The 22078-nt window shown below is 53.0% G+C and overlaps 1 protein-coding gene and 1 long non-coding RNA gene across 4 annotated transcripts in view; one reads left to right on the forward strand and one right to left on the reverse strand.

Moving 5' to 3' along the window:
* Positions 1-22078, forward strand: part of MYO5B (myosin VB) — a 289752-nt gene that overhangs the window by 249090 nt on the left and 18584 nt on the right. For both annotated transcript variants that reach the window (XM_072952259.1, XM_072952258.1), the window contains exons 23-29: positions 3183-3267; positions 4528-4676; positions 5797-5916; positions 7754-7894; positions 11206-11271; positions 13870-14109; positions 14923-15023. In XM_072952259.1, the coding sequence (XP_072808360.1) occupies positions 3183-3267; positions 4528-4676; positions 5797-5916; positions 7754-7894; positions 11206-11271; positions 13870-14109; positions 14923-15023 (902 nt within the window). The remainder of the gene's footprint in view (positions 1-3182; positions 3268-4527; positions 4677-5796; positions 5917-7753; positions 7895-11205; positions 11272-13869; positions 14110-14922; positions 15024-22078) is intronic.
* The window catches only part of LOC107033658 (uncharacterized), a 96976-nt gene continuing 94281 nt past the window's right edge, over positions 19384-22078 (reverse strand). For both annotated transcript variants that reach the window (XR_012065760.1, XR_012065761.1), the window contains exon 5: positions 19384-21657. This is a non-coding gene — a long non-coding RNA (uncharacterized lncRNA). The remainder of the gene's footprint in view (positions 21658-22078) is intronic.

Below are 22078 nucleotides of genomic sequence, written 5' to 3' on the forward strand. Positions count from 1 at the left end.
TGGTTAGGGTTTAATATTTATCCACAGCACCGTGTCCAGTCTTAACAAATGCTGAATAATCAGACAATTGGTTTCCTCTCGGGCCCGTCCAGCAGCCTGCTCCTCACTGAGCAAGACTGATGAGACAGGCGAAGCGGGGAGGGAGCTGACTGCTGGTAGATGTTTAATTAATGGATTTGATATTTCCGTCAGCAGATGTTGTATTGGAGCTGGCATCCTGGAAAGCGTTGGGCTTCCCACCCCTGACAGTGTTCTCACTGCCAGGACACGTGGCCAGGTCTCCCTAGGGGCAGGAATTCACTGGTGTCCACAGAGCCTGGGGCAGCCCCCCTTCTATTAAAGGTACCCATTGTTGTGGCCTCTCCCCAGAGTGATCTGCACCGAAGCCTTAAGCCTCCTTTCCTTTTAGCTCATGTGCTGTGTATTTTACTCTTCCTTAAAGCTGTCAGTGATCCCTGTGCTGAATGACTTGTGCAGCTGTGATGTTTTGTGTGGCTGAGCTGATTTGTGTCCCTGATGAAAGACATGACTCCCAGGGCTGCCCTTGACCCAGAGGCAATGGCTCATTGTCTAGACTCTGCCTGGAAGGTTGCCTGTGAGACCAGCGTGGTCTGGTTTGGTGCAGGGTTGCGAGTGGTGGAGGAGCAGCCCACAGCCAGGTGCCGGGCTCGGAGGGTCCCGAACACGTGTGAACCCCTCGGGCAGGTGTGGTCGGGGTTGTGTTCGTGTCATCGGTCACCCAACCGTTAGCCGATAGGTACCTTGGGTAGTTCCAGTATAAAGGTTTTGGGTTTTTCCAAATAGAAATAAACAGCTCCACCCGTGGGGACAGTGGGGGTTCTCACAGTGGAGTGTTGTGAGTTTTCCCCGAAAGGTACAGAACAGGACTTCTTTGGCCAATTAGGACTCAGCGTTTGTGCTCTAGGGAGGATTCATGCTTCATAAGGAAGTTGATGGTCATCAGAAAGAGGAACCCACCCCGTGTCTGTGGAAGGACATGATCTCACTGCAGAAATCGTGGATGCTCGGAGCCCTCCGTTCATTCAGCAGACGCGTTTAGCCTGTATTTGTCAGGCACTGTTCTGCACTCTGGGGCAGAAGTGGGCAGTTTTAAAAGTCCTTCTCATCCTTAGGAAGCTTAAATAGTTGGAGGTATTGGAGAATATACAGACAGGGATCAAATACAAATTATCCCTCGTGCGCTAGAAAGAGATATAAAGCCGAGTAAAGGGAAAGAGAGAGACCCCTGGGGGCAGGGGAGGTGTTTCATTTATGACGGCCAGAGAGTCTGAGGAGACACCCAGGCGAGGTGAGGAGTGAGCCGTGAGGACTTCTAGGGCACAGGGGACAAAGTACCAGCAGGTGCACAGGCCCTGAGGTGGCCATAGGCTGGGCGGTTCGAGGACCATCGGGTTGAGGTGGAGGGAGCGGGGAGGAGGAGGATGGAGGGTGGTGAGGTCAGATCAGGAAGCCTCTTCCGACCCTGAAGGCCGTGTTGGCTGTGAAACCTCCAGAGAGACGCACAGCCTGTCTTAGACACTTGGCCCCTGCAGCCCCCACCATCCCCTCCTGCCCCGAACTCCTTCGTGCAGCTCTTGCTGTCGGAACCAGGCGTTTGAGGCCTGTCCATCGCTGTTCTTCCTACGTCCGCCTTCTGACCTGTCCGGACACGCGGCGGCAGAGTGTTAAGAGCCCGGACCCGGACTGCTCAGGGCCACGGCCAGCTGTATGGCTGCCTGGCTGTGTGACCTTTCGCCGGCTCACTGACTTTTCTGTGCCTTCATTTCTTTAAAAGCAAATAACAACGGCACCTACCTCAAAGGTATTAAGTAAATCTGTAATGCTGCCTGGGACACAGTGAAAGTTCAGTGAGTGTTCGCTCTCCATTCCCTCAGCTAGCCTGTAACCACGTGAAGGGCACAAGCCGGAGATGGCGAGCCGCCCACCCATCCATCAGCAGCTCCCCAGCCGGGCTGAGGCGCCTAAGTGGGCGGCACTGCCTCCTGAGTTCCCTGGGGGAGGAGCACGGACCTCGCTCCTGGGCTCCAGCCTTGTTGAAATTCTCCCCTGACCCTTCCTACCAGATGCTGAGGGTGAGGGGAGCAGTTCTCCTAACTCACTTCTTGGTGCCTTAAGCTTAACTTAGAAGCCAGGAGGGAGGGAAGATGGCATTTAAACATGGCCAGTTGAAATCCAAACCTCACCATGACTTCTGCCCTTTAGCCAGCATCCCTGAGGCCTCCTTTCCTGCTTTTACTGCCAAAGGGGTCCAGCAGAGTTTGAGAGGTGTCTCTCTGATGGGAGTGCAGGTGGGTCCTCCGGGATCGGCGTGATCGTCTCCTCTTGGATTCTGTGTCGCAGTCCTGGTAGGTCACCAGCTAGTCTCAGCTGCTGTGCACAGGCTAGCGTCATGTGTTGTGCTGCTGTACTGAGGATGGCATTTTGAGGCTCTTTCTGCACAGGTTGGGAAGAGTCCTCTCCTGAGTCCATCATAACTCGTACCCACGTTGGCAGGAACCAGAGGGAGTGGGGTCGCTCAGCAGAGTCTGGGGGGGGCTCGTCACTCAGACCGAGAACCGGGAGCCTGTCTCACGCTCATCTTTTGCCACACCTAGCACAGGGTCCTGTGCTCACTAGATTGGTTTATTCGTGGAATGATTTTGGTAAAGTAGCAGCCTTATTGAATATAATTCACACACTGTAGTTGAAAGTCCACAGCAAGTCTCCTTCCCTTTCCCAGCCTCTGGGCTGTGCTGGTCCAGTGAGTCAGGCTTGGGCAAGGGGGAGACAGAGGCCAGAGATAATTCTTCATGAGCTTCGGGGTTTCCTGCGACTCAGATCTGAAAGCTCATATTTTACTGTGACCCACAACCACATGCAGGAAAGCCAGTTACTGTTGTAAGTTCCTGAACACAGCAGACAAGCTTGGTGTAGAATTTTCATGAGGTTTTTGTGGGCATTGGAGAACCATACACAGTTGTGAACTCATCTGTCTTGTTTTAATGAGATTTTTCTTTCCAGGTACCATTTTTATCTCCAAATGAAAGCAGCTTTGGCTGATTCAATTTTCTTAAATAAAAAGAGCATTTCCACATAACCAGCTGAAGTTCACACCCCACAAAATGAGCCTTTCCTCTGCCCAGCTTCACCGGGAAACATTTTTCCCTGTTGCTCTCTTTCAGCGAGTCACAGACCTGGAGCAAGAAAATGCTCTCCTGAAAGACGAGAAAGAACAGCTTAACAACCAAATCCTGTGCCAGTCTAAAGGTCAGTACCGAAGTGCTTGATTTTTCATTGTGGATTTTAATTTCTTTTCCACACTGATCTTCCCCAAAGATTCTCTACCAAGCATGCAGTTAGGTGGGATGCTGCGGTGGGGAAAGGATTGTAATAGAAGAGAGCTGAAGAAAGGGTGCTCTTTAAGACCCTGCTGCTGACATTGGATTTCAACAGCTGAATGCAGCGAGACACACACATAATGGACAGATAATGCATGAGATTTGGAGTCAGGGAGACTTTGCACTCAGAGAATGACTGGACAGTGCTACTGTGTGGCCTTGAGCAAGTCCCTTAATGACGGTAGACCTCAGTTTCTTCCTCTGCAAAATGGACGTAAAGGTACAGACCTCAGAACATGACGTGCTTAGGATGGTGCTTGACACATAGTGAGTACTTAGGAACTGTCCTCATTGTTCTTTTTCAGTTTATCTTTAGCATCCTTAGTACCTGGCGTGGTTTCTTCTACCCAGTGAGTCACCTGTTAATGTCTGCTCAAGAGAGCATCGTGGGTCAGACCCCAGGTCACCCAGCTCAAGCAGCCACGACTGGGGGCCATCATCACCCCCATGTGCTGCTTGACCAAAGAGGAGCAGAGAATTCCAGTTCTCTGCTGACTCAGTGAGGCCTTAAGCAGGCGAACCCCCTTCCCGGTTCCCCCTCTTACCACGGGACAATTGAACCCCGTGAGTGCTCAGGCCCACCCAGCACTGTCTCGTTGGAAGCGTAACTGTTTTTTATTTCCCTTTACAAAGGGCTAGGTGCTGACAGGAAGAGTAAGTTTGGGTGGGGACAAGCCCATCCATGTTAGCTTTTTGCCTTCCCTCCTTCCCCTCACCTGACCCATGGCCTGATCTCCTCCTTGAATCTCCTTTAATCTCTCTGCACTCCGAGCACCTGAGAGACCAGGAGTAGGGAAGAAACTCTGGAACAGAACCTGGGTTCTTCCAGAAATGCTGCCGGCAGTGCTGTGACAGTTGTCGTAAGAGAGTCTGGCACATTAACCCAGGGAGTTGTCGTGTGTGCTGCCGGCTTCCCCCCACCCCTAGGAGCAGGTGGGCCCCCTCCCGCCCTGAAGGCTGGACCGCAAGTCCGGGCCTCCCTTGGCTCTGCAGCGGGGAGGGAGTGTCCGCATTGTGAGCACATCCCAGGCAGCCTTTTAGCAAGAGGCTCGTCAGAAGGCACGAGTGAGCACCTGTGAGGGGCATCCGTTGTGAAGCAAGACTGCAGCTCCGTGTGCTTGCTTTCCAGACGAGTCAGCCCAGAACTCTGTCCAGGAAAACCTCCTGATGAAGAAGGAGCTGGAAGAGGAGCGCTCCCGGTACCAGAACCTGGTGAAGGAGTATTCCCGGCTGGAGCAGAGATACGACAACCTTCGGGACGAGATGACCATCGTAAAGGCAAGGAGGGCGGCTCTGCCACCCCCCGTCCCGCCCCAGCTTTGCAGCCCTTGTTCCTGAGCAGCTGCAGCCCCTGCACTGCTCCTGGCTCTGCGATGCTCAGTGACTCTGTGTGAACAGGGTCCCTTCCCCGCATCTGTCCTGGCCCTTCCCGCGGGTAGTTGTCACACACGCAAGTGGCTGGGCAGTGAGTCATTCCCAAGGACACTCATTTTCCAGCGCTGGGGTCTTATGAAGAGCTCAGTTGGGACTTGAAGGAAAATTCCACCCACGTGTACGAGTCCTCTGTCTTGTTTCCCGCTCTGGGAAGTCCCTGTGTGGAAGCAGCGGCGCTGCTGGGCGTGCGCGCTGCGGGCGGGCCACAGGGGTCTTGTCGTGTCTCCTCATCGTCCACGCGATGCACGTACACAGGAACCTTTCCATATTTCAAGATGTGTCATTCCTTTTTACCCCATGTAACTATTCCCTCCAGAAATGCATAGTCAAACAAGATTGAATAAGTTAATTGCATAGAAACCGGGAAGGGAAGCTGAATAGGAACATAATAGAAATCTAAAATTTTCCTACCGAGATCAGTTTTTGCTCTCAAAGCCAAATCAGATGCAAGGGGGAGAAAAAGTTATTTTTAAATGAAATGTATAAATGGTAACCTCTATTTCTGATACGCTTATTATTTTCAAAAACAGGATCGGTGGGGTGCAGGTTGAAGCAGGGGCCGTCAGGGGCAGGTGTGCAAGTCGGAGGCCAATCGCCCCGTCTCTGCACTTCAGGGCGATTGGGAGTTAAGAGTCATCTCCCAAGGACTTGCCAGAGTAATTGGACCCAGTGTTAGGGATTAGCATTTCGTTAAGAGACACGAGGGAATTCAGTCCCACTATGGAGTTGTGTTCTCTTCCAAGCATCATTTTGTTGCCTAGCTGGATAGATGACTTGTAAGAACTGTAGGTGAAACTTTTTGAGGGAACAGCTGTGTTTAGCCTTCATTCCAAGAAACGGTGACACCTTTTCTCATTGACAAATAAGACAAAAGTCCAACTCTAGTGCCTGCTGCTATTTGAAAAGTAATAGTTCTTACTAACATCAGTTCATTACGAGTTTTCACATTTTTCTCCCTGAACAGCAAACCCCAGGCCACAGGCGGAACCCGTCAAACCAGAGTAGCTTAGAATCTGACTCTAATTACCCCTCCATCTCCACATCTGAGGTCGGAGACACAGAGGATGCCCTCCAACAGGTAGAGGTGAGTGAGGCAGGCTCGTGGCTGCTGTCTGTGCTTCAGAGGGAGGGCTTGTGGCCTGTGCGGAGCCCCGACCCCGCTGACGTGTTTCTGGTGATCACAGCGCCGGAGGCTCATTCCTGACAGCAGGGCACTCGGACTGCAGTGGGCTTATAGATGGTTCTCTGGAGTCAGTAGTTACTGAGCAAGGTGATACATTATCGTTCATCCCACCCACTCTCCATAAAGTAAGATCCCTGATTCCTCTTGCAAAACTGAGGACCCACTGCAAAGAGGTAAAACAGCTAAGTCATTAAAAGAGGGGTAACTTATCATCCCCATTTGGTATCACAGTGCACATAGTATTATCAACAGATAGATGCACAAGAAAATGTGCCCCTTGCCTTAGAAGCTGGATAAAATTAGAGGCCAGCAACCAATACTTGAAACAACAGATATTTGCTGAATGACTGCATCTTTGTCAGTAATAGCCTCCTGGAGTCACTAAGTAATGAAGCCCACAGTGGTCTTTATGGTCTGTAATTTTATCAAAGGTATGCAGACACACGATTTTTCCTCTGGCATTTGAAAAGCAGAAAATCACAAGCACACAAACCCTAATGAAGCACGTGAAGACAGATGTGGAAAAGAGACGGTTATAAAAACAAACGTGCTCTGAGCATGTCCTTGTGCCGGGCACTGCTGGCAGGTGCTGGAGGAGCAGCAGTGACCGAGCCAGAGAAGGTCCCTGCCCTCACGGAGCTTGTCTCATGGAGAGTTGGACACTGGTCAGTTGATGGAAAAAGCAAGTACTGTTAAGTGCTGTAAAGGGAAGTGAAGGATGCTGAGAGTCGGCGAGCGATGGAATAAATGGTGGAAGGATAGAAAAGGAGGTCACCCGGGGAAAGGTCTGCGTGCTGGACAGTTAGCTGTGGTTTGCTGCCCACCGCCATGCACTTACTATACAGTTTCATAAATGCTGGCTTCAGGCCCTTGGTTTTGCTTTGCAGTCTCCTAAATCTGGGTCTCGGAGGCTTTGGTCAGCCTGAACTCCAGATGCACCACCCAGTTGTTTGTTTATGTGCAGACGTAAGCACTTCCATCCGTGGATTTATATTCTTCGAGGAAGCTGAGGCTGCTTCTTGGGACTGGCCAGAGCAGCGAGCATCATGCTGGCTCAGCATGGAGCACTCGTTAGGTGCTGGCTGAACCAAATTATGTTTTCATATATGTACACACATGTACTTTGAGAATCCACATGGATATGCTTGTGCAGAGCCACGTGTGTGTACATGCACACCTGCACGTACAGGCCCTGGAGGAGAAACCGGGCATGAATCTGAAGGAAGAGAGCTACTGGGAAACTGTGCCTTAGGATCTGTTGGGTAAATGGGTTCCATGGCAGGACAAGTGTTGGTTCTGTTTCAAGGTGCAGTCAAGTGGTGGTTGACAGCACATTTACAGTGGTTAGTAACCACATCGATCCTTCATCAGGAAGTTTTACAGTTTTTCTAGTGTAAGACCGTTTTCCAGAAGTGAGCTCTTCAAACTTCCAAGTAAAATGGCTGCTTCTTTATCCATTTGTCCTTGGGATACATGACCAGTCATTCTGAGTGGCTCATACAGGCAGAATACAAATGGCGGAGCCTCCCATGCTATCTAGACATGATGAGCCTGGAGCGCCAACTATCACATTGGCAATGACGGTTGGTTGGCCTTGGCTTTGTATCTGAGGCGTGGATTGATGTTCAGGAGGGAGAGGGAGGACAGGACAGCTGACAGACCGACAGTGAGGCTGCTGCCTACTCGCTAAGGCATCTGTGCTATTCAGACCTCTTCTGCCCCTCGTGTTCCTTGGCAGGAGATCGGCCTGGAGAAGGCGGCCATGGACATGACAGTCTTCCTGAAGCTACAGAAGAGGGTGAGGGAGCTTGAGCAGGAGAGAAAGAAGCTACAGGTGCAGCTGGAGAAGAGAGAACAGCAGGACGGCAAGAAAGTCCCGGTGCGTGAAGGGGCCGTGGGCCCGCAGAACGGTGCCCAGAGGTGCTGGCGTCAGAATGACCCAGCTCACTCCTGCCAGCGCTCACAGGGCTGGGCGCGGCCACGTGGGGTCCTGCTGGTGCTGGGTGGCAGAGAACATACTGTAACCCGTACAGTTCAAACCTGTGTTGTTCAAGGGTCATCTGTCTGGGCAGAAGTCTAATCTTAGAGAAAAACTGATGCCCTTTCATACCTGGAAGCTGGCGTGGACTTGAGTTTAACCCTGTGGGGTCAGGGCAGACCAAGTTTGCAGTCACTCACCCCCCTTTCCCAGGACTGCACCCTCGCCGCAGTCCACATTGTCATCAGTATCTTGGGTCTTGAAAAGATACTGTTTGAAACCTTAGTGTCCCCAGATGTATCACTCCATCTCAGGGACCCGTTGGGCACCTGTGCTACGCCCAGCGCTGTGCTGGTGCCAAGCTCTTAGAGGGCTTCAAAGTGCTGATTAAATCAGGGGATACCGGCGTAAGGGGAAGCCCCAGGTTGACTAGATTACACGTTTGAGGAATGTGTGACCTAGTTCAGAAAGACCAGACATGACACAGGTGAAAGATGAAAAATAACATCAGTAGTACTGAAATAAATGCAAGGCTGAGCACAGACAGAGCGGTGCTGCAGGGGCAGAGAGCCCGCCACAGTCAGCAGCGATGCAGAGATGAGAGCCCTTTCTTGTCAGGACCACTTCTAATGGGATACGAGGCCACTTCTGGCATGGAGCACATCATTCGCTGACCTCACAGTGCGTTTATAAAAGGCCTTTGGTCTGTTCTCAGGCCTGCATCGCCCACTGTGAGGGTCGATGTCCTCTCTGCACCCTCAGCCCCCCTCCCCAGCTCCATCCCCTACTCCTGTCTCCTTTGGTTAACACCCGACTTCCCTTTCCAATCAGATAGGATACAGATGCTGATCTGTATTACTGGTAAATTCTTGGGTTTTTGCCTGAGCAGTAAGTAGCGGTGGGGGAGGAGTAAATCTTGCTGATGGATTTAAATCTCTCAGGTGGATTAGATTCAGAATGGAGAGCGAAAAGATTAGGTTTATAAATGACTCGTTCAATTAGAGGAGAAGCTGCTCTGACAGGCGAGTACAAATCAAGGAGATGGAAAGCTGCACAGACATCAGACGGCGCTTGGCGTCCAAGTTCCCAGCCGCCCCGCTGCCCCTGAAGACAGGCTCTCTGGGCAGACCCACCACGGAAATGCCAAACCATTTTCGAATCTTGGCTTTAGGACTTCTGCTTGTCTTGATACCAAATTTTAAAAAATGATAGTTCTCCCATTAAAAAATAATCGCTGAGCACGGGGTAGAACTGCAGGCCTGGTGCGCAGCCCTGTGACGAGGATCGAGGATCTCTGTTTAAGAAGAATGACTGTTTCTTCCAGAGCGCAGTAAGAAGGGCGGAAGTGGGGCAGAGGAGAGTGTGGGCTCCCACTGCAGAAACCCTGACGCCCAGCTTTCAGGGCTCCTGTGCTTGCATCTGCCCTCGGTCCCAAGAGGAATTTTGAGCCACTTGGGTCTTTCTTCTGGAGCGACATGGCCAAGATCTCACTTACAGACGGGGCCAGGCCCTGAATGGGGGATGACTGGGAAGTCTGTAGGGAGTCTGTGAGTGGGGGAGTGACTGAGCCTGATGTGAGGATGGGGCCCAGGGACGGCCAGCCAGGCTGACCGTGTATCTGACTTCCTATCCATCCAACTCCCCGTCCCTGGGCCTCACAAAGTCACCGTGGTTACCTGAGGGATTCCAGTGCACTGTCCACTTAGAAACATAATTGCCAGTCCACCTTAATACAGCTCCACAGATCTGAACAGATGATCTCCATTTTCCAAGAACCTAATGTGCTCAACAGTAATCTGTGGTCATGTGGCAAACCCGTGCCACGTAGAACACAAGGGCAGGCCTCTCCGCGGGGCAGCAGGCTACGAGCTGACCCCGAGCAGTCACCTCTCCTACCACCGGGGGTGGCGGGAGATGGGGCAGAGACTGGTACCCTGGAGAGCTGTTTTCCCGGGCTGCGGGCTGGAAACAGTGCAGTGGTCCTTGGCCTGGAAGGGCCTGCAGGAGGGGCTCAGAGCCATCCCCAGTCTCCAAGCCTGGGGCGCACCTGACCCACCCACAGCCGGTGGTGGCCTTACCTTGGACTTCAGGTCACCAGCGCTGTGGATAAGCTAATTAAGCACTGCCAGGTTTTAGCTCTAAAAACTCATCTTATCAGGGACTATCGCCCACTACTTGAAATCACCCCAAGCAGTTAACCATTTATGAAGACGTTTCTACCCCTTCTCATTGGACACGTCAAGTCCGATAGCTGCCAGACAGCTGCAGGAGCCCCTGGCTCAGCTGAGTCCTGACGGCTCACGTCGCCGTCCACCCCCACCAGCTCTGCAGGCGCGGCGTCAGCCGGCGTGCGTGGTGCACCGTAGCGGGCCCGCCGTCGGACTCCCCGTGGGAGTGATGTGGAGGCAGCAGGCTTCTCCACGAGGTGCTCAGAGGACTTAGTTGGGAAAATAGAATATAATGTGTACACACGCATCCCAGAAACCTAGGAGGAGCTCATTAACCTCCTAATAAGTACATGATTAACATATATTAACCTTCTTAACAGGCACGCAAATCTAGCCATGCTAGTTTCCAAGGGCTGCCAAAACAAAGGACCGCAAACTAGATGGCTAAAAACAACCCGGATTTATTCTCTCGTAGTTCTGAGAGCAGAGGTCAGAAATTAAGGTGTCAAAAGGGCCGTCGTGCTCTCTTGGAGGCTTTTAGGGATGATCTGCTCCATGCCTCTCTCCGAGCGTCTAGGGCTCCTGGAAACCGTTGGCGTTCTGACTTGCAGCTGCCGAACTCCAGTCTCTGCCTCCATCTTCAGTTAGCGTGGTGTTCTTCCCTGTGTGGGTGTCTTCTCCCCTTCTTACATCTGCAAAGACCCTGTTTCCAAATTAGATTACAGTCACAGGTAGCAGGAGCGAGGACTTGAGTGTGTCTTTGTACGGGACACAGCGTTATGCACATTCACCCCGTGGGTGCTTGTAAAGATCCTATGAATCAAGTTACGTAGGGGCGAGGAGGGAGTTATTTATGGAGAGCTTCGTGGTGGCCCCGGGAGTGAGCTGCGTTTCCGAGGCAGGAAGGAAGTGGGCATACGGGGGATGGGAGTGCTGGGTTCCCGTGCAAGGGCAAAGCAAGCACGCCTTGACCGTAGCTGGAAACCCTCCTGCGGAACAGCTGCCCTGAAGTCCGCGCTCAGCTCTGCCTCTTTATCTGTGCAGGTGGAACAACCAAAGAATGACCTAGATTTGGACCAGGATGCAGATCTGGCCTACAACAGTCTGAAGGTGAGATTCCTGGAAGGCGAGCTTCCTTGAACTGTCTCCCTTGGAGGATTGGTGACGCAGGCTGGGCAGCGGCAGATCCGTCCCAAGCTCCCGGCTGCCAATGAGGGAGCCGCAGGCACGCAGTCCTCTTCCCGCACTGAGTTTCTTCATCTCTGAGATGAAAGAAAGTCTGTATTTACCCCAGGACCTGAGGTGTAGGAACTATAGTATATGCTAGGAGGACCCTGCTCCCTCTCTGCAGGACACCCCGACACAAAATTTGAGTTCCACACCAAGCCGTTCTCCAGTTCTCTGGACACCAGCTAGGTGTCCTGCAATGTAATTCAGTTCTGCCACAAACTGCCCAGAGCTAACACAGACCCTGCTGGTTAGGGGCTCTCCAAAATTGCCCCACTTCACATGCCCGTCACGTTAGTGAGTCCCCAGAAGTTTGCTACAATTATGGGTTCCCACCATGTTTGACCATTTGTTAGACCGGCTCACAGAACTCAGGAAAGCATTTGACTTACGGTTACTGCTTTACTCTGAAGGATACAGCCCAGGAAAGGCCAAATGGAAGAGGGGCAAGGTGTGTGGGAGCAGCCTGGAGCTTCCAGCCCTCTCCCCACACCTCTACCTTCACCCACCCGAAACCGCCCCCAGTACAGGAATGGTTGATTAAATCCTTGGCCTTTGGCGTTTAATTCAGCCTCCAGCCCTCCTCCTCCCTTTCCGAGGCCGATGGGTGGGGCTGAAGGCTCCATAGCTTGGTTCCTCTGGCAGCCGGCCCCCAACCTCCTGGAGTCATCTTGGCATCAACTCTGCTGGGGTTGAAAGGGGTTACTATGAATAACACAAGACAGCTCTAACCCCTGTAACACTTAGGAGCTCTGTGCCAGGAACCAGGGACTAACACCAAATATAACAAAAGACGTTCCTTTCACCCCTGACGCTGGGAAGTTTCAAGAGCTTTAAAAGCTCTGCCAGGAACCAGGGCGAGGGGCCAAATATTTGTTATGTCATATGTGTCTTACTACCTGATACAGTTTCAGTTAAAATAAAATGTGGCCAGTGGAGTGAATTCACTTTGAGGACAACCCAGACTAGCATGGAGAGATGCACGGAGAGGGCTCTCCCGGTGAACCGTGTACGGAAGAGCAGCATTAGATAGAGCATCTTCACTCCCCTGTCCTCTTTCCCGGAGACTTGGGAATTGGGCATGTATCCAGTCTGCCAGGGTCGGTCAGTCTGGGCCCACTTACAGGACCACAAACGACTCCGGTAACAGTCATACTGCTCAGGAAAACAGCCCTGAACCATTCCTGTAGCTTTCTGAACAACTAGGGCCACACTCGTGGTATAAGGAGACAGTGCTTTGTAGGGTTTTCCTTTCTGAAATACTGATTAGACTTATTTTCCTCATATGATATTTAAAAGATTTAAACCCTTCCACGGGGCAGGGGGAGTCTCTTGCTGTGATAGATGCCTGTTACAGGGCCCTCTGTATGCCATTCTTCAGCTGCCTTCCTGAGGAAGGCTTAGCCCCAGAGGTGGGAAAGGAACACGTGACCTCCTTAGGCTATTGGGGCATCAAGCTCACCCATCATTTTAAAGCTGGTAAAATGGCCCAGCCCCCGTGGGTCTCCAGGACTGGTCCTGGGACCAGCAGCGTCACTGGGAACGTGCTTGAAATACAGATTCTTGGGCTCCAGCTGAATCAGAAGCTCTTGGGGGCTGGAGGGTCCAGCAATCTGTGCTTTAATCTGCCCTGCCGGGATCCCGCTGCCCCCTCAGCTTGGCACCCACGTTCCAGTCCATCAGCGAAGCACCGGCTCTGTAAAGAAAGTGCAGCCAGTGCCCACTTATCCATGTTCTTGCTTTCCTGTGGGAAATTTTGAGTCCTGTATATTCCAGAGTTCTATCAGCAGTTTATATATAATTATCAGACTGTAAATTGTCTGACTTCATCTCAAACACAGAGCAGAACATTTTACCTAGAAAATTTTAAATACATCGCAAAATTGAGTTTCACTGGTATTTTTGACTCTGTATACAGGCAATTTTTTTTCTCTGGTAGCATTGCCAGCTGGTGACTTTCTGCATGACCAAAACGATGGTCTTGGTACATTCTCCAAAACATTAGGCCGTGTGATGTTCCTTAGAAGAAAGAGGGGTCTCTCTAGACAAATGAATTTAGGATATCCGGCATTTCTTAGTCTCTCTTGGAAAGTCAAAAAGTACACTAACATATTGGAGTTCTAGGAAGTCCTGTGTTAAAATGTTGTTTAAAATTATTAACCCGGTGCTTCCACAAGGAAGGGTTTTATAGCCAAATCATGCTTAGAAGTACAAACACCATCGAATCACTTAGGGGAACGAGACCTTAGAGGCATCGTGTCAGATCCTTGACCCCGTTAGCTTGGGGTTGTGGGTTCAAATCCAGACCCCAACTTTGGCTGCTTGCTGACGTCATCAGAAGCTCTGCTGTGGGTCCCTTTGTTAAAGCGGGAAGGTTGCTCTTAGCTTCCCAGGAGGTCAGCAGGTGGTTAAGGAAGGCGGGGAGGAGGCCGCCTGGGGGATCCAGGCGGTGATGGAGGGTGTCTCCGGGCTGCCTTCCAGAGGCAGGAGCTGGAGTCGGAGAACAAGAAGCTGAAGAATGAGCTGAACGAGCTGAGGAAAGCCGTGGCCGACCAAGCCTCCGAGCACACCGCCGCCCGAGGCGCCCCCGACGGCTACAGCCTCCTGCTGAACCAGCTCAGGGTGGCCCACGAGGAGCTGGAGGTGCGCAAGGAGGAGGTGCTCATCCTGCGGACCCAGATCGTGAGCGCCGACCAGCGCCGCCTGGCCGGCAGGAGCCCGGTAACCAGACGGGCCTGTTGGGGGCGGCCCTGGGGGGAGGTGTTTTCTCTCATGCCTTTACTGGGGGGGGGGTGTTAAACCTAAAAGGGCGGAGTCTTCTGCTCTGGAGTCTGTTCTAACAGCAGAGCAAGCGACTCACTGTCCTCTCAGCGTGACTTTCCATGGGAGACTTCGCTGGAAGTTTCTAGAATCCTGTGAAGTTACTCAGTAGGAATGTGTTCAAAAAGAACAAGGCACAGAATTAGAGGAAACCAGGGCCACAGCCTGAGCAGCCCCCTTGGCCTGGTTTTCCAGCTCACACCTTGCCCCTTGCTACTTGCTTTGTTTCCAAAGTAGAGAAAGTCCCTCCTCCCTTGTGGCCCTCCCAGGGCAGCAGGTCCAGCTAAGCCTTTGTTCCAGTGTTTCCACCTCCTGCACAGGCTGCGGAGCGGGAGGCAGGGGCCGGAGGCCACCTGGGCCACGCTGGGCATGGGCCCTGGGGTGCGACGGGGCTGGGGCAGGTCAGCAGCACTGAGTGTGGAGTCAAAACTGAGACAGACTTCAGCACATCTTCTGGATTTGGGTGCTTTCTCCTCCAGGGACACTGTCCTCGCCTCCTTCCCCCACCACGCCGCACTCCGTGCCTCCACAGCCAGACCTTCTGTGTACCGACTCTTGCACTGGGATCTTTAAAATCACATTTCTGCCTGGGTCAAACTTCCTGGGCCTTCGTCTTTTCCCAGAGGCTTGTTTTAATGCCTCTGTGTGTAGTCACTTTATGGCAATTGTTTGTATTAACTAGAGATACTTAGTTTTCATTCTGGGACCTTCTAGGAACCGAACATCAATGCCAGAACCAGCTGGCCTAACAGTGAAAAGCACGTGGATCAGGAAGATGCTATCGAGGCCTACCACGGGGTCTGCCAGACGAACCGGTAGGTCGCACCCCGCAGTAACTGAGCCTGGAAGAGGCGACAGGGAGGGGCCCTGCCCAGCCTGGTACACGAGGCTGCTCCTCAGGCCCAGACCTGCGCTCAGCGTCAGGGTGAAACTTGGTCTAGAGATAAATGAGGAGCAGCCTCAGTGAGTCTCACGCGCTTGGAAGCTACTGCTAGCTTCAGCAGGACTCCATAACATAGCTGGAGCGTCCAGAACCCAGGTCCTCTGAAAAACACTGGGGAAGGTGCTCTGGGAGGTTGGACAGGAGGAAAGGGAAGGACTGGCTGGGAGTGACTTCTCGGTGGAACGGAAGGAGGCACACGGCGAGCCCACTGAGTCATAGGCGGGGCCTGCTCTAGCTGTCACCTCACTGCCATCTTCGCCCAGCTCGGCCAGTGGGCGTACACCGGGGTGGCCCCACGCGCAATCACTTCAGAGTTAGGCACTGTAGAGGTTGGATGGGAGAATTCCATCTCTTCTTGGCTAAAATGAGACTTCCCTGGATTTCAGTGAACAGACCACCTCTGGTTCCCCCTCCAGGATGAGCTGCCCAGGGTTAAGGCAAAAGAGAGTGACTGTCTGATGCAAGCAGCAGGGCCCCGGGGATGCAGGATGGAATAGGGACCCGGGGTAGTGCAGCAGAGCCTTGAGTGTGTCACTGCTTCACAGCCGCTCAGTGCCTCAGTTTCCTCATCTGTGAACTGGGGACAGTCAGAGCAGTGTGCCGCAGGTGGTGACCACGATGAGGTTATCCTGTGCAAAGCCCTCAGAGCAGTAAACATCAGTGCTGTTATAGCCACTGTCACTACCTTTACCTCCTTATGCCCCGTGGGCAATGTGGCCTTTTCTCTGGCTCCGTTTCTCTCTTCCCTCAGCTAATTGAACACCAATCAGTCATTAAGCATTTCTTCAAAACTGCTGATCACAGTACGTGCATCCAGAAGTTGTCAGTAGGTGGCGCTACTGACAGGGCAGCATGCACATGTCTGCAGGCGTGTCACAGTGATGTGAGCACTTCCTGAGGCTTTGATCCCCAGGTCTCCTAATCTAGCCTCCCTTTCTGGAGGCGAGGAAACTGAGCTCTCAGGCTCACAACTGGCCTGAGTCTGAGTCACGATAGAATCCGAAAGGCCAGACTCCCAGGCAGGGCTGCCTCCCGCCCACGGCGTAGGAGATCAGAAGGTGAAGGTATTTTAACAGGCCCCCAGGAGGAAACTCAATTTATTTCTGAGAGAAAAGGAAATGAAGCTGAATCTCTGAATGCCAAAACTGAAGTCAAGATTTAGTCATTTTAAATTATCTTGGGTGAAGATAAGAAATGAGATGAATAAGGGAAAAGAGCACAGGTGATATTTAAAAATTTTTTTAAAAAAAGAAGGAATCAGGCCAGCTTGGTCCTGACAAGTGAGTGTGCATATCTTTCTGATCTTCATGAGCCGTCACTGTAATCAGCTCCCTTTTTATTCATCCAAATGGTTGTCAGGGATCCAGTCCCAAGTATAGGTTTTTCCCAGGGAATGCTTAATGCCCTGGGTTTGCCTTCCTTTGCAGCAATAATGATGACGATGATAAAATAAAAATCGCTTTTCTTATATCTTAAAATAATTCGGTTCCCTGCAAGCCCAGGGTATAATAGGAAACTAATAGCCTGAGAAACCGAGTTAAGCACAGAAAGGAGCCGCTGCCTCGGGGAGGGCAAGAGGGAGGACCTGGTTGGTTCCCCAGCGCCTGCCGCACCTGGCAATGACATTTGTGGGTTTGTCTCTCTTCCAATTCCATGAATCCCAGCAGATCCACCTACTCCCACCCAATCATAGCCCCTCCCTCTACTGGTCCCAAGGTCAGAACTTTTTCAGTTGCTAACTTTCATAGTTTATAGTTCTTTTTTGATCTTTGCAACTCTGTCTTCCTTTGTTTTCGAATCTGGAGAAAAGCCAGTGTGGAGGGCCTGCTCTGAGAATAGCCACAGGGATGTGTACGGCACTTGGCTTCCGAAAGCGCCTTCATTTCACACCCTGGGAACTAAGAGAAACCAGCATCATTATTACCATCTTATAAATGGCAGAACAAAAGTAAAGAGACGGCTGGTCTGTGCCCCAGAAACAAGTGGCCGCAGACAGGCTGGGTGTTCAGAGAGGCCTTCTTCTCAGAGCTGCCATCAGGGTCTTCCCGGGAGAGACGGGCAAGTGGGCGGGGAGACAGCAGTTCCTGCTGCCCTGGGGCTGGCCTCGCCTCTGGCTTGCACTCAGGTCACATAGTGAGGTGGGCGGGAGTGACCAAGGCTCAGGTCTGGCTCCAGAAACAAGTTCCTTTGGCCACTGGCCATTTCTACCCAGGCCTTGCCAAGCCTGTGGAACTCCAGAGCAAGGAGTAGGGTGCATTCTTGGACCTTTCCTTGGGTCCTCGGAAACCTCCTTGCAGGCCCTGACCACCCAGCAGGTGCTGGGCAACAACAGCAGGTCCTCGGCACAGAGAGCAGCTGTGCTGTTGCCACCTGGGCTTGGGCAGGTGGACCTGGGGTTGGCACTCATCCCCTAACAGGCCTGCGCGGGAGAGTGGAGACCTTGTCTAACCAGGAAGGGGTATGTGCAGCCGCCTTACGGTGGGCTTGGAGTTGATGCTTCATTTGGCCTTGAGCCCCGGCTGCTGCAGGGTGTCCTGCTGGCCTGGCGGAGGAGGGGAGGCACTGATTCCACTGCTCAGCTCCGCTCACAAGTGTGCCTGAGCTGCCCCTGGCTCGCAGCTCTCAGCTTTCTCCTCGGGGGTGATCATTCCCTATGTTTCCCCAAATCTCTTGGTCCTGAGCCATCAGCACAATTTCTGTCTGCTGGATTCCGTGGCACAACCACATTTATCCATGGAGAGTTCCCCCCAAGTGGCCAGGTCTGTAGTTTCAACATTCCCCTCTCATTCATGGTGTTGGGGTTTCCGCCTCCCATTTCTCTGAGATCCCGGAATCTCCTGGGCAGTTGGGTAGAAAGTCTGAGTGTGAAGCACAGAAATGAGAACATCCTCGGAGCACAAAGTGGTCTTTGTAGAAGTGGGAAGCCCACCACCTCCGAGCCGGCAGGAACCTTGCCTGCTTCTGTCCACAGGGCGGCAGGTCCTTACGCTGGGTGGAGGGACGGTGGCTGGGTCCTAGTTTTCACAGCGTCTGCAGAGGGAGAGGAATATTATCCCAGGCCTTTCCTGGGACGTGACATTCACAGTTTGGGCTGTGTGACTATAGACCTGGAGGGAACCTCAGATAATTCAGCGGTGCACTTTCACTTTACATCTAAGAAACAGGCCTGGGGTGTGTAGGACAGGCCCTGGCCGGGAGCTTGTTAGCAGAGGGGAGCTGCCTTCAGGGGCCCCAGCCGGTTCCCACAGGGCTCTGTCTTGCTGCCTCCTGCAGTCGGAGACTCTACTCGCTGCTTATTCATGTGTGTGCCTGTGGTCTCTTTGGAAACAAGGTTCAGCACAGTGGGACATACACAGGACATATGTCAACACATACGTGTTGATACTAAGTGACATCAAGGGCTTACATTTTAAAAAGTAAATTCCTGTGAGCTTGTTTGGGATTTTCCTTCTGAGACCACCAGGTGGCACTCCCTCCCCAGCCTCTGCCCTCAGTGGTGTCAGAGGAGAGGGAGGGACTTGTTCATCTGGAACAGAAGATGGGTCTGGAGCTGGATGGCTGGTTTTTAATTTACTCATGTGCCTGATTTTGTGAGTACTGTGTGGCGACTGGGCTACACAGTTCTCTACTTTTATCTTTGTGCATAATGCCTGGCATGTTACAGGATTAAGGATTCCGTGAGTACCTCCCTCTGAACTGGGATTAATGCTGATGTTCTCCCTGTATAGCTCAGCAACTCACGTGCGACCCCCTGGAGAGGGGATCTGCCTTCATGGGAGCTGTGGGAACACAGGGACCCTCAGAGGCCCGGCAGCCTGTCCTCAGGGTCTGAGGGGCCAGCCAATGTGAGTCAGGAACCAGCTTGAGAGCAAGGCCAGGAGACCACCTGGGGTCTAGCCCGGGTGTCGGTGTCAGGTGGGAAATCACCTCGGTGTCTCTCCATGGGTGGAAGCGAGCTAGCTGGAGGAAAGGATCCTCCAGGCCCCTTCAGCAAGGATGCGCCCACCTCTGGGTCCCACCCACAAATGACCACAGCTGTGCCTGGATTTGGTCCCAGTGAACCGCCGTCTAGGTCAGTGTGCTAGCTCAGTAGCCGCTTAAAAGCATGAGTTACATGTACATGTTAATGTTGCAGAAAAACGTGTTACGGCTCAATGTTACAGCTGGGTGTTAACAGCTCAGTTGTGACAGCAATGTGGATCCAGGCGAGAGACCAAGCAGCACTCAGAGACTTGGAGAACTCAGGTTTATTACACCAGTGGGCCCAGAGGAGTTAACACTCCAAGCTCTAGACTCCATCTGTAGGTTTACACAGGCTTTTATAGGCTGCGAGTTTACACTTTGCAACATCATATCCAAATAAGGTATAACAAAAGTTGACTAATTAGGAACAAGCTTTGTAGAAGTGGACAAATCAGGAGGGAGAGAAATAACCAATCAGGAGTGAGCTCAGGGAATCAATAGAACTTTAGGGGTAAGCAAGCTGTTTCAGAGGCAAAAAATGAGATAGAGCCTCTGGGCCAGGGAACCAGATGGTGCTGGCAGAAATAGTGGCCCTGCCTGGGGGTCCTGCCAGTCTTTTTATGGGGCTGCCCACCTCATTAATACTTGAGAAGGGGAAGGTGCTAAGCTATCAGCTCCCGCTCAACACAGCCAGGCCTGTTGGAGTTTCAAGGATGCATAGAACACATGGGCCAGCCGAGTGCTAAGCATGGCAGGGGCAGGAGAGGGGGTGGCAAAGTCTACAAGCAAAGGCCGTACCTGGGGAGGCCAGGCCTGGGTGAGGGCTACAGACGTTAGAGGGGCTGGCGCCCCGACTAGGAGAGGTCCCAGGATAAACTGGTTGGAGGTATCCCCCCCACCACCCAACTGGAGGGACAGCAGCGTGACAGTAGAGGGCTACCAGGGAGCAGAGGCCGTGGAGCGGCCCTATAAGCGTCCTCACTGCTGTCTTGCCCTCGTCCCCTCTTCAGATACTTGACGGTCAGGCATGCTGTGGGTGCAACCAGCTGTGCCCAAGAAGCAGCCCGTGTGAGCCCCACAGGGGCTGGGGCCCTTCTCTGTGAGGCCAAGCTTGGGGGGCTGCAATGGGTAGCTACAGCCCAGCCTCACACACAGCCTCACAGGGGCACCCATTGGCTGACTGTCACTAAAAATGCTCCTGGGGAGGAGTGTTTTCCCCCTGGAAAGGAGAGGGTTGCTGGTCCTGAGAGCAAGCAGTGTGGATGCAGCTCCTGCTTCTTGATTCCTGCCAGGAAAGCTGGGACCCAACCAGCAGGAGCAGAGGCCCCCTGGGAGCAGGGACGGAGGGGCCGAATCCTGGCAGGGACAGCAGGGCTCTGCCTGCCACCCACCACCCAATCCTGCTGGTCTCCAAGGGCCTTGAGTGTGTGCCCGGGGCTGGTACGTGGCTGGGGAGCATGTGATGTGCGCCTCATCTCCAGGAGCCGCGCGGCTGGCATAGGGTACACACGGGGCCAATGGAGAGGACACAGAGCTCGCCAATGGAGGGCCTCTGGCCTCCTGCTTTCCCAGCTGAGTAAATAGGAGTACTGCACCCAAGTCCCAAGGTCGAGGGGAGAAAGTTCAGTTCTCGTCCTGCTGGCCACAAAGTTATTAGCTGTTTCTTTGTGCAAGACTCTGCAGTTGAGATGAGTTAATACTTTTTAACACCCTAAGGAAGTGACAGGAAGGAGACATGCATTAAAAAGCAGGCAAAATGCATAGTCTCCTGCTTTTGTCCTCATTGAGCTAGATGTCCCCAGAGATGCCGCGCCTGTGCCCTGCCCGCTCTGTACAGCTGGTACCTCCCCTCCCTGCCCTGCCTGCATCTCTCCCGACTCTCCCTTTCTTTTCTGGATTGCCCTAGTTGAGGGAAGGACGGAGACTGAGCGTGTGTTAATGCTTCTTTCTGGCCTGGTAGGGGTCAGTGAGCCCCGCGGGAGAGCACGGGGCCTCACAGGACGGTGACTGGATGCTGGGAGACCTGGGGGAGGTGATGTTTGTTGGTGCCCAGATGCTGGTGACGGGAGGGGACAGAGGGGAGCTGGGTGTTCTGGAGCCTTCCCTTCTGCCGTTCTGAACCTCGGCTGCAATCACCTTACTTTCCCACCTCTCTGCTGCCCTGTCTCTCCCCTGCACACTGGATGCCCTGTTTTTCTGTCCTTTATTTCTAGCAAGACTGAGGACTGGGGATACTTGAATGAAGATGGAGAGCTCGGCCTGGCCTACCAAGGCCTAAAGCAAGTTGCCAGGTCAAACGCGTGCCTTTCTTCCTGTGTCTGCTTCGTCCTGCCTGCTCGTGTCTCTCCGTAATTGTTTTCCGGCTGGAGTGGGTGCAGGGGCACAGTCCCAGGGATGCTGTGGGTAGCCCCTTGCATTCGCCGTCTGTCACTTTGTGTCCAGGCTGTGCGGATCAGGTCAGCGGAGGCTGCTTGTTGGGGGCCAGGTGATAGCACTTGATGGCTCAGTGGAACCTTAGAAGCCACCTGGTCGGCTCACCGGCTCTGCAGGGAAGGAGCAGACCTGGGGGTTAATACAGCAGCAGGCATACAGCTCTCTGGAACAAGGCGAACGTAATTCTGGGAGTCGCTGTGTCTGTGCTGCTCCCATGCTACGTACTCGCCCCGTCCTAACTGCAGGACCAGCCAAGAGCACCGGCTGCATTTGTGCTGCTGGTCACGCTCCAAGCACAGGCCTCCTCGCTGCCTGCCTCCAGCACGTGTGCTGCACCCTTGTCCCAGTGACAGCCTGGAGCGCACAGCAGCTGCCGAGTGGGCTGCAGCGTTGTCACGTGTGACCCTCCCTGCACGTTCAGGGGCGAAGACCTGGAGCTTGAGAGGAAAGTCCAGAATGTGAACCTAGTTCCATTTGATACCAGAGCCTGAATCCATAGCCCTTTGGCCTTCAGCCCCGGGTGAGCAGTTT

This window comes from Vicugna pacos, chromosome 30 (genome assembly GCF_048564905.1).
Source record: "Vicugna pacos chromosome 30, VicPac4, whole genome shotgun sequence".
Taxonomy (NCBI): domain Eukaryota; kingdom Metazoa; phylum Chordata; class Mammalia; order Artiodactyla; family Camelidae; genus Vicugna; species Vicugna pacos.